Source organism: Pezoporus occidentalis, unplaced genomic scaffold (assembly GCF_034315485.1).
Source record: "Pezoporus occidentalis ecotype Australia unplaced genomic scaffold, CSIRO_AGI_Poc_V1 ctg329, whole genome shotgun sequence".
Lineage (NCBI taxonomy): Eukaryota > Metazoa > Chordata > Aves > Psittaciformes > Psittacidae > Pezoporus > Pezoporus occidentalis.
The window spans coordinates 394,280-405,975 of record NW_026915257.1 but is presented as its reverse complement, the minus strand read 5'-3'; the positions used below and the strand labels follow the sequence as shown (position 1 = coordinate 405,975).

Here is an 11,696-nt window from a genome sequence, read left to right as displayed (position 1 = left end):
GGGGCACAGGGACAAGAGGGGAACACGGGGACAAAGGGGTCCACAGGGACAAGGGAGTGCACGGGGAGTGGGGGGGGCAGAGGGAATGGGGGGGCACGGGGGGGGCAGAGGGAATGGGGGGACACGGGGACAAGGGGGGACAAAGGGGGGCACAGGACAAGGGAGAGCGCGGGGACGAGGGGTTTGGGCACGAGGGACCTGTCATGGGAGGGGACACCGGGGGGGCACTTTATGATGGGGGGCTCAGGGGCACTGTGCTATGGGCTGGGTACCACGTCCCCAGTGCCACCAGTCCCCAGTCCCAGTATCCCCAGTCCCTGTTCCCAGTGCTCCCCGTTCCCAGTGCTCCCAGTCCCCGTTCCCAGTGCTCCCAGTCCCCATTCCCAGTGCTCCCAGTCCCCATTCCCGTTATCCCCACTCCCAGTGCTCCCAGTCCCCATTCCCAGTGCTCCCAGTCCCCGTTCCCAGTGCTCCCAGTCCCCATTCCCAGTGCTCCCAGTCCCCATTCCCGTTATCCCCACTCCCAGTGCTCCCAGTCCCCATTCCCAGTGCTCCCAGTCCCCACTCCCAGTGCTCCCAGTCCCCGTTCCCGTTATCCCCACTCCCGGTGCCCCCCAGTCCCCACTCCCAGTGCTCCCAGTACCAGTTCCCAGTGCTCCCAGTACCAGTTCCCAGTGCTCCCAGTCCCCATTCCCAGTCTCCCCAGTCCCCGTTCCCATTATCCCCACTCCCAGTGCTCCCCGTCCCCATTCCCATTGCTCTCAGTCCCCGTTCCCATTATCCCCACTCCCACTGCTCCCAGTCCCCGTTCCCAGTGCTCCCAGTCCCCACTCCCAGTGCTCCCAGTCCCCATTCCCAGTCTCCCCAGTTCCCGTTCCCGTTATCCCCACTCCCAGTGCTCCCAGTACCAGTTCCCAGTGCTCCCAGTCCCCGTTCCCATTATCCCCACTCCCGGTGCCCCCCAGTCCCCGTTCCCGTTATCCCCACTCCCAGTGCTCCCAGTCCCCGTTCCCAGTGCTCTCAGTCCCCGTTCCCGTTATCCCCACTCCCAGTGCTCCCCGTCCCCATTCCCAGTGCTCTCAGTCCCCGTTCCCAGTGCTCCCACTCCCAGTGCTCCCAGTCCCCGTTCCCAGTGCTCCCAGTCCCCGTTCCCGTTATCCCCACTCCCGGTGCCCCCCAGTCCCCACTCCCGGTGCCGCCCCCCCGCACACATGGAAGCCATTCCCGCTCCCTTTGAAGGCCGCGGTGCCCCCGGCCCAGCCCCGGCTCTGCCTCAACCGCAGCGGGGGGGCCGCGGCAGCGCCCGTCCTGCTGAGACCCCCCAGGCTCGGGACTGGGGCCGAGCCCCCCCCCCCGAGCGGGGCTGAGAGATGGGAGCGAGGGGGGGCTGAAGGGAGGGAGGGAGGGAGAGGGGCAGGAGGGAGGGAGGGATAACGGGATGGATGGGAGGAGAGCGGGAATGGAGGGAGGGAGGGAGGGAAAGAGAGGGATGGGTGGGAGGAAGGGAGGGAGGGAGGAGGGATGGAGGGATGGATGATGGATGGAGGGAGGGATGGATGGAGAAATGGATAGAGAAATGGATGGATGATGGATGGAGGGAGGGAGGGAGGGAGGATGGAGGGACGGAGGGAGGGATGAATGGATGGATGGATGGATGGATGGATGGATGGATGGATGGATGGATGATGGATGAATGGATGGATGGATGGATGGATGATGGATGGATGGATGGAGGGATGGATGGATGGGTGGTTGGAGGGATGGATGGATGGGTGGTTGGAGGGATGGATGGATGGAGGGATCAATGGATGGATGGATGATGGATGGATGGATGATGGATGGATGATGGATGATGGATGGATGGATGGATGGATGGATGGATGGATGGATGGATGATGGATGGGTGGGTGGTTGGAGGGATGGATGGATGGATGGTTGGAGGATGGAGGGATGGAGGGATCAATGGATGGAGGGATGGATGGATGATGGATGGAGAAATGGATGGATAATGGATGGATGGAGGGAGGGATGGAGGATGGATGGATGGATGGATGGATGGATGGATGGATGGATGGATGGATGATTGGATGGATGGATGGATGGATGGATGGATGATGGATGAATGATGGAGGGAGGGAGGGAGGGAGGGAGGGAGGACCCAGACCCCGGGGTAATTGTGGAGGCCCCGGTGCCGCCATCATCACCCCCGAACCCCAATTCCCCCCCCCCGGAGATGGCCACGACCCCCCCCGGGGGTGCCCCCCCCCCCCCCCCGGCAGGGAGCAGCGGGATGGAGCTGTCCCAGTTTGCTCCCAGTTTGCGGGCAGTGGAGCCCAGTGAGGGTGCAGCTGGGGGGGGGGGGGGGGCCGTGGTTGCGGCCACGGCGCCGGCGGCTCCGGAGCGGAAAACCCTGAGTCAGGGCTGGGAAAGGGCCCCGCTGGCTCCGGAACGGCCTTGGATGGGAAACGGAGGAAAAGGGGAAAACAGAGGGAGAAAAAGGTGGAGGGGGAGGAAAGCGTGGCTGGGGATAACCCCTGAGAGCAGGGAAACTGAGGCACGGGCATGGCCTGGACCTCCCGTGGCCCTGTCTCTGCTCCTGCCCCCAGCTCCATCCCCGGTCCCCTCTGTCCCCATCCCTGCTCTATCCCACCCCATCCACAGCTCCTGTCCCCAGCCCTGGTACCCAGCCTCAGCCCTGGTACCTCCAGCTCCATCCCTGGTACCTCCAGCTCCATTCCTGGTCCCCTCCAGTCCCTATGCCCGTTCCCATCCACATCTCATCCCCATCCCTGCTCCCATCCACATCCCATCCCTGTCGCTGCTCCCATCCACATCCCATCCCTGTCCCTGCTCCCATCCACATCCCATCCCCATTCCTGCTCTCGTTCACATCCCATCCCTGTCCCTGTTCCCATCAACATCCCATCCCATCCCTGTCCCTGTTCCCATCCACATCCCATCCCCATTCCTGCTCCCATCCACATCCCATCCCCATTCCTGCTCCCATCCACATCCCATCCCCATTCCTGCTCCCATCCACATCCCATCCCCATTCCTGCTCCCATTCACTCCCCATCCCTGTCCCTGCTCCCATCCACATCCCATCCCCATTCCTGCTCCTATCCACATCCCATCCCTGTCCCTGCTTCCATCCACATCCCATCCCTGTCCCTGGTCTCCTCTTGTCCCCATCCCTGCTTCATCCCCATCCATTCCTCAAGTCCTCATTCTTGCTCCCATCCACATCCCATCCCTGTCCCTGCTCCTATCCACATCCCATCCCTGTCCCTGCTCCCATTCATATCCCATTTCCATCCGGGCTCCTGTCTTGTCCCTGTCTCTGCTCCATCCCCATCCTGTCCGTGTCCCCCTCCCGTGTCCCCCCATCCCAGACCCTCATCCCCACGGGCACTGTTTTGGGGTGGTTTTGCCCCATATCCCCCCACAGACACGGGGTCACGAGGCCCAGGTCCCCCTTGTCCCTTTGTTCCTTTCCCTCTCCCTCTCCAGCTCTTCCTCGTTTTGCCTCCTTCCTTCCCTCTTTCCCAGCACTTTCCCCATCCATTCTTTCCCCCTTTCCCTTTCCCCATCCATTCCTTTCCTCTTCTCTTTCCCTTTCCCCCTGCCCTTTCTCCCCCTCTCTTTCCCCTCTCTTCCCCTTTCTTCCCCAGCCTCTTCTCCCCTCTTTTCCTTTTCCTCTTTCCCCTTCTCTTCCTCTACTCTCTTCTCCTTCCCTTCCCCTTCCTTCTCCACCCTTCCCTTTCCCCTTCCCACCCCATCCCAGTCCCTGTATCTCAGCTTCCACTTCCCTCCCTTATTTTCAGCCTTCCCATATTTCCTTTCCTTTCCTTTCCTTTCCTTTCCTTTCCTTTCCTTTCCTTTCCTTTCCTTTCCTTTCCTTTCCTTTCCTTTCCTTTCCTTTCCTTTCCTTTCCTTTTCCTTTTCCTTTTCCCTTTTCTTTCATTTTCCTTTTCCTTTCCTTCCCCTTTCCCTTCCCCCTTTCCCCTTTCCTTCCCTCTTCCCTTCCCTTTCCCTTCCCTTCCCTTTTCCTTTCCCCTTTCCCCTTTCCTTCCCCTTTCCCTTCCCCCTTTCCCCTTCCCTTCCCCCTTTCCCCTTCCCTTCCCCTTTCCCTTCCCTTTCCCTTCCCTTCCCTTTTCCTTTCCCCTTTCCCCTTCCCTTCCCCCTTTCCCCTTCCCTTCCCCTTTCCCCTTCCCTTTTCCTTTCCCTTCCCTTCCCTTCCCTTCCCTTCCCTTCCCTTCCCTTCCCTTCCCTTCCCTTCCCTTCCCTTTTCCCTTCCCTTTCCCTTCCCTTTCCTTGTTTCCCTTCCCTTCCCCTCCTTTCCCTGTTTTCCTTTCTTTTCCTTTCCCCCCAGATTTCCTTTCCTTTCTCCTTCCCTGGTTTCCTTCCTCCTTCCCTTCCCTTCCCTTTCTCCTTTCCTCCCTTTCCTCCCCATCCCTCCTTTCCCCTCTCTTTTCCTCCCCAATTTCTCTCCCTAACCCATCTCCTTGTTCCTTTTTTCCAGCCTCTTTCCCTTTTCCTTCCCCTTTCCCCTTCCCCTTTCCCCTTCCCCTGCCCTCCCTCCTCGACCCCCCCGTTCCCCCCCCTGCGAGGGGCGGTTCGGGGCCGGGCTCCCGGCCCCGGTCCCGGCCCGGCCCAGCCCCGCCGCAGCGGCAGAGCGGGGCGGGCGGCAGCGGAGCTCCCTCCTCCGACCGAGCCCCGGGGCACCGGGACCCGACCCCGACATCCAGCACCGCCGAGCCCCGGAGCGCGGTAAGGAGCCGGCGCAGGGATCCGGGACACGGGACAGCCCGGCACAGGGATCCCGGGGTAGGGGACACCCGGGGCAGGATCCTTTGGGACACGGGGCACCCCCAGACAGGATCCTTTGGGACACGGGGCACCCCTGGACAGGATCCTTTGGGACACGGGGCACCCCCGGCACAGGATCCTTTGGGACACGGGGCACCCCCGGCACAGGATCCTTTGGGACACGGGGCACCCCCGGGTCAGGATCCTTTGGGATAGGGGACAGCCCGGGACAGGGATCCCGGGACACGGGGCACCCCCGGCACAGGGATCCTGGGGTAGGGGACACCCGGGGCAGGATCCTTTGGGACACGGGGCACCCCCGGCACAGGATCCTTTGGGACACGGGGCACCCCCGGCACAGGGATCGTGGGACACGGGGCACCCCCGGCACAGGATCCTTTGGGACACGGGGCACCCCCGGACATGATCCTTTGGGACACGGGGCACCCCGGGACAGGGATCCCGGGACACGGGGCACCCCCAGACAGGATCCTCCGGGATGAGGGAGCCGGCAGGATGGGGGACCCCCGGGATAAGGGACCCGCTCCAGGACAGGGGAGACCCCGGGTCTGGGACACTCCAGGATGGGGACCCCATGTGGGACAGGGACCCTGGGATAGGGGAGACCCCCGGCACAGGGAACCCCTTGGGATGAGGGGAGCCCCAGTACCGGGATCCTCCGGGATGGAGACCGAACCCCCCCCCCCCCCATTCCTGGGACAGGGACCCTGGGATACGGGACCCTGCAGGATGGGGGATGCCCCCCGGGGCAGGGAAAGGAGAAGGAGCCCCCCCACGAGCCAGGAGGAGTCCCCTGGGATAACGGGACCCCTCCGGGAAGGGCCCCCCCCGATGGCCTGGATTGGTTCCAGCCCTATGGGTGTTCCCATCCTGACACCACTGCACCGGCCACTGCACCCAGCCTGGGGCACCCCAGGGTGCTGGCAGCGCACGGGGCTGTGGTGCCCCACGACATGGGGTTGGGGACACATCGGTCCCCGGCTCCATTGCACCCCGGAGCTGGGGTTGGGGACACATCGGTCCCCAGCGCCATTGCACCCCGGAGCTGGGCATGGGGACACATCGGTCCCCGGCCCCACCGCACCCCGGAGCTGGGGTTGGGGACACATCGGTCCCCAGCGCCATTGCACCCCGGAGCTGGGCATGGGGACACATCGGTCCCCAGCACCACCACACCCCGGAGCTGGGCATGGGGACACATCGGTCCCCGGCTCCATTGCACCCCGGAGCTGGGCATGGGGACACATCGGTCCCCAGCGCCATTGCACCCCAGAGCTGGGCATGGGGACACATCGGTCCCCGGCTCCATTGCACCCCGGAGCTGGGGTTGGGGACACATCGGTCCCCAGCGCCACCGCACCCCGGAGCTGGGCATGGGGACACATCGGTCCCCGGCTCCATTGCACCCCGGAGCTGGGCATGGGGACACATCGGTCTCCGGCTCCATTGCACCCCGGAGCTGGGCATGGGGACACATCGGTCCCCAGCGCCATTGCACCCCGGAGCTGGGCATGGGGACACATCGGTCCCCGGCTCCATTGCACCCCGGAGCTGGGGTTGGGGACACATCGGTCCCCGGCTCCATTGCACCCCGGAGCTGGGCATGGGGACGTTTCCATCCCCAGAGTCTGGCACCGCTGGGTCCGTGGTGATGGGGCCACGTCCACCCCTGGCACGGGGCCACCCTGGGACACTGGGATGGCTCCAGAGGCCACTGCGGTCCCTGGGAGCCGTGGGGACCAGGAGCCAGGGCCCCGGCATCCCTCATCCTCTGTTCCCCCCTGTGCTGCCCCTGCGTGGTCCCTGGACACCCCCCCCAAACCCCACAGGACCTGGACCAGGGAGGGGATGGGGGAGCCCAAAGTGTCCCCCACCGTGCGAGCAGGGGGAGCCAGGGCCCGCTAATGGGGGGACCCTGGGGACAGGGCAGGGGGGTGCTGGTGGCAGCGAGGCCTGGGGACATGAGGGGACACCCGCGGGGGTCAGGGTTGGGGTGCACTGGGGGCAGGGATGGGGTTTGGGGACCCGGGGTTGGGGTCAGGGGATGGGGTTTAGGGAGCTGGGATTGGGGATGAGGGCTGGGGTTCAGGGATGGGGTTTAGGGAGCTGGGATTGGGGATGACGGCTGGGGTTCAGGGATGGGGTTTAGGGACAAGGGATGGAGTTTGGAGATCAGGGGCTGCGGATGAGGGATGGGGACAGGGATGGGGTTTAGGGACAAGGGATGGGGTTTGGAGATCAGGGGCTGCGGATGAGGGATGGGGACAGGGATGGGGTTTGTGGACCTGGGATTGGGGGTGAGGGATGGGATTTAGGGATGAGGGGTGGGGTTTAGGGACAAGGACTGGCTTTAGGGACCTGGCTTTAGGTCTGGTGACAAGAGCCGGGGAACTTGGGGGCTCAGGGACTGGAGATAACAGATTGGTGATTGGGGACCTGAAACTGGGGACCAAGACCCAGGAACTGGGGTTCGTGAACAAGACACCAGGAACTGGGGACCAGGCGTGCCCCATTGCAGGACCCATCCCCATTCCCATCTCCACCTCAACCCCTCCCCATCCCCATCCTCATCCCCATCCCATCCCCATCCTCATCCCCACCCTATCCCCATTCTCATCCCCATCCCCACCTCATCCCCATCCCCATCCCCATCCCCATCCCATCCTCATCCCCATCCCATCCCCACCCCATCTCCATCCCATCCCCACCCCATCCCCATTCTCATCCCCATCCCCACCTTCATCCCAATCCCCATTCCCATCCCCATCCCAATCCCCATTCCCATCCCATCCCCACCCCATCCTCATCCCCATTCCCATCCCCACCCTATCCCCATTCTCATCCCCATCCCCACCCTCATCCCCTTCCCCACCCCATCCCAATGCCCACCCTATCCCCCTCCCCATTCTCCTCCCCATTCTCAACCCCATCTCCACCCCACCCCGTCCCATCTCATCCCCTTCCCCATCCCATCCCCATCCCCACTCCATGCATGAAGGACACAAGCGGGGATCCCGCTCCTGGGCACCTCAGAGCCCACTGGGAGCCACTGGGAGCCACTGGGAGCCACCGGTTGTGCCCCCTTGGCCCCGGAGCTGAGCCGCAGCTCCCGGCATTCCCGGGCTCGGGCACAACCGGCGCTGATTTATGGCCCTTTGACGCTATTTTAAGCGCTCGCCGCTCGCCCTGGTTTTAATTACGGAGCTCTGGCGGCAGCGCCGCGCTCCCGGCCCGCAGGCCTGGCCCTTGTTATCCTTGGAAAACCGGGAGCGCGCTGCGGCCGCGGCCGGGCCCGGCGCAAAAATAGGAGCAGAAACCACAGCAAAAAGGGAGCGGGGGGGGACGGGGACCCCCCAGCAAAAGGAAACACCGGGAAAAAAAACCTGGAAAAGCCACAGAGAGGGAGCGGGGGCAGGGAGAAAACGGCGAATGAAGGGGAAAAGTTGGGAATGGGGATGATGGAGGCGGGGGGGGGGATGCAGCTCGGGATGCCCGGTCCCAGCGGCGGCAGCTGAAAGCCATGAAGGGCATTAAAGCAGAGGAAGTGGCCCGGGGAGGGGAGGCCGCAGCCTAATTCGATTAAAAGGCCATAAAAGCAGCGGGAGCCGGGGTTGGGAGCAGGGGGGGCTGTGGGGAGCTGTGGGGAGCTGTGGGGAGGGGGGGTTCTGCCATGGCACAGCCCTGCTATGAGCCCCTGGAGAAGCCGCGGCGAGGGGGGAGATGGGGTTTGCTCAGCGCTGGAGGGGAAACTGAGGCACGGAGGAGCTGCGGGATGGGGGTCACTGTGGGGCTGGGTGTAGATGGGGGGGCTGCTGCCTGCGGGTGGGTGCCCCACTATTGGGTGCTCATTGCTCATGGGGATTGGTACCCCAACATTGGGTGCCCATTGCTCATTGGGATTGGTACCCCAATATTGGGTGCCCCATAGGGCTGGGTGCTCATTGCTCATGGGACTTAGTACCCCAGTATTGGGTGCCCCATAGGGCTGGGTGCCCATTGCCCTGGATGCCCCATGGGGATTGGTACCCCAACATTGGGTGCCCCATAGGGCTGGGTGCGCATTGCTCTGGGTGCCCCATAGGGATTGGTACCCCAACATTGGGTGCCCCATAGGGCTGGGTGCCCATTGCTCATGGGACTTAGTACCCCAGTATTGGGTGCCCCATAGGGTTGGGTGCTCATTGCACTGGGTGCCCCATGGGGATTGGTACCCCAACATTGGGTGCCCCATAGGGCTGGGTGCTCATTGCTCTGGGTGCCCCATAGGGATTGGTACCCCAACATTGGGTGCCCCATAGGGCTGGGTGCCCATTGCTCTGGGTGGCCCATGGGCTTCCTGCCCCAGTATTGGGTGCCCACTGTCCTGAATTTCCCATGGACTTGGGTGCCCCACTATTGGGTGCCCCATTGCCCTGGGGGTGCCTTATGGGGCTTGGTACCCCAACACTGAGGCCCCACCGTGCTGAGTGCCCCATTGCACCAATTACCCCATTTCACTGGGTATCCCATCTCCGTGGGTGCCCATTGCTCAGGGTGCCCCATTGCACCCGTTACACCAATATTGAGTGCCCCATTGCACCAGTGACCTCAGCGCAGTAATTACCCCATTTCACTGGGTACCTCATTGCCTTGGCACCCCATTGCCCTGATGGGTGCCCCATTGCCCTGATGGGTGCCCCATGGCACTGATGGATACTCCATTGCCCTGATGGGTGCCCCATTGCCTTGATGGGTGCCCCATTGCTCTGATGGGTACTCCATTGCCCTGATGGGTGCCCCATTGCCCTGATGGGTGCCCTATTGCAATGACGGTGCCCCATTGCCTTGATGGGTGCCCCATTGCCCTGATGGGTGCCCCATTGCAATGACGGTGCCCCATTGCCCTGATGGGTGCCCCATTGCTCTGATGGGTGCCCCATTGCCCTGATGGGTGCCCCATTGCAATGACGGTGCCCCATTGCCCTGATGGGTGCCCCATTGCCCTGATGGGTGCCCCATTGCAATGACGGTGCCCCATTGCCCTGATGGGTGCCCCATTACCCCGATGGGTGCCCCACAGCTCCGCCAGACCCCCCCCCCCTCTAACCCCCATCTCGCTCTCCCCGCAGGCCGCCGGGGGCCATGACCGGGCTCCCCCACTGACACCGCCCCCCCCAGCCCCGCAGCGCCTCGGGGTGCTCCGGCCCCACCGCCGCCATGGGCGACTCCTTCACCGCCGCCTTCCCCAGCGCGCCGGGGCTGCTCTCGCCCTCCGCCAGCCCCCAGGCATCGCCCGGGCCCTACGGCCCCGACTACGGCCCCTTCGGCCACCCCTTCCCGGCGCCCTCGGGCGCGCAGGAGGTGCTGGGGGCCCCCGTGGTGGTGGCGGCGACCAAGGGGCACCCGTCGGGCGAGTGCCTGCCCCCCGTGTACCCCTCGCTGGAGATGCCGCATCCCTACGGCTCCTGGTACAAGGGCGGCCTCGGCGGGGGCCTGCCGGGGGGCTCGGGGCCCGCGGCGCCCTCCTGGTGGGACGTGCACCCCAACGGGGGCTGGTTGGGGGGCCCGGCGGGCGCCGAGGGGCTGCAGGGCTCGCTGCAGGCGCAGCCCGCCCTGAGCCCCCCGCTCCCCGCTTACGGCTCCGACTTCGGCGCTCTGAACCCCCCCCCTTACAGCGGTCCCCCCGCGGCTCCCCCGACCCCAAAACCCAGCGCTGGGGACGCCCCGAAGGGTCCCCGCGGCGCCGGTTCCTTGCCGGGGCGCCCGGCTTGCGACTGCCCCAACTGCCAGGAGCTGGAGCGCTTGGGGGGCCCGGGGGGGGGGTCCCGTCGGAAGCCGGTTCACAGCTGCCACATCCCGGGCTGCGGGAAGGTCTACGGCAAAGCCTCGCACCTCAAAGCTCACCTGCGCTGGCACACGGGGGAGCGCCCGTTCGTCTGCAACTGGCTCTTCTGCGGCAAGCGCTTCACCCGCTCCGACGAGCTGGAGCGGCACGTCCGGACCCACACCCGCGAGAAGAAGTTCACCTGCCTGCTCTGCAGCAAGCGCTTCACCCGCTCCGACCACCTCAGCAAGCACCAGAAGACCCACGCCGAGCCCGCGGCCCCCAAAGCCGGCCCCGAGCAGCCCCCGGAGGCTTCCCCCCAAGCCCGGCAGCCCCCGGGCTCCCCCGGTAAAGAGACCGGGAGCCCCGAGCCTGGGAACCTGCTGGAGATTTGAGCCCCGGCCCCAGCCCCATCGGGGGTATTTATTATGGGGCGCTGCCCCCCCCGCATCCCCTCCTTAGCGACTATAATTTATGTCTTAAATTATGGGGGGAGGGGGGGCTCACTTTGACATCCCCCAGCCCCCCAAAACCCCATCTTCTCCCCCCCCAAAACCTCTCCCCCCCCGCACAGAGCTCAGGGACAGGGTTGGCCCGGGTCATTAGGCGCTAATGTAATGTAATGTGTGTGCCCCCCCCCCTTTTTAAGCTGTGCCCCCCCCCCCCCCAAGCAATAACGGGATCGCTGAGGCGTCAGAGCGGCTCCGGCTCCGAAGGAAACTGAGGCACGGGGGGGGGGGGGACACGGGACCCCCCTCGGGTTCAATGCGTTCCCCCCCCCCCCGTGCGGGTGGTGGGGCAGGAGTGGGGTTGGGGACAGTCTGGGGCTGTGCCCTTGTCTCTGGGTCTCCACAGCCCCCCCCCCCCCCCCCCGTGGCCCCACATCCCCCATGGCCTTTTTTCCTGTTTCTCCCCATTCCCAGGACCCCAAAACTTCACATCCCGGTGTCCCCATGTCCCCATACCCTGGTGTCCCCATATCCCGGTGTCCCTATATCCCGGTGTCCCCATGTCCCCACATCCTCCTGTTCCCCCACATTCCTGTGTCCCCATATCCCGGTGT

At 64.7% G+C, this 11,696-nt stretch overlaps 1 protein-coding gene across 1 annotated transcript; it reads left to right on the top strand.

Moving 5' to 3' along the window:
• Positions 1–4,668: 4,668 nt before the first annotated feature.
• SP7 (Sp7 transcription factor) lies at positions 4,669–11,121 on the top strand. Its single transcript, XM_062629153.1, has 2 exons — positions 4,669–4,770; positions 9,939–11,121. Exon 2 carries the CDS (start codon positions 10,027–10,029, stop codon positions 11,026–11,028), a length of 1,002 nt encoding a protein of 333 aa, XP_062485137.1. The 5' UTR covers positions 4,669–4,770; positions 9,939–10,026; the 3' UTR covers positions 11,029–11,121.
• The last annotated feature ends 575 nt before the right edge of the window (positions 11,122–11,696 follow it).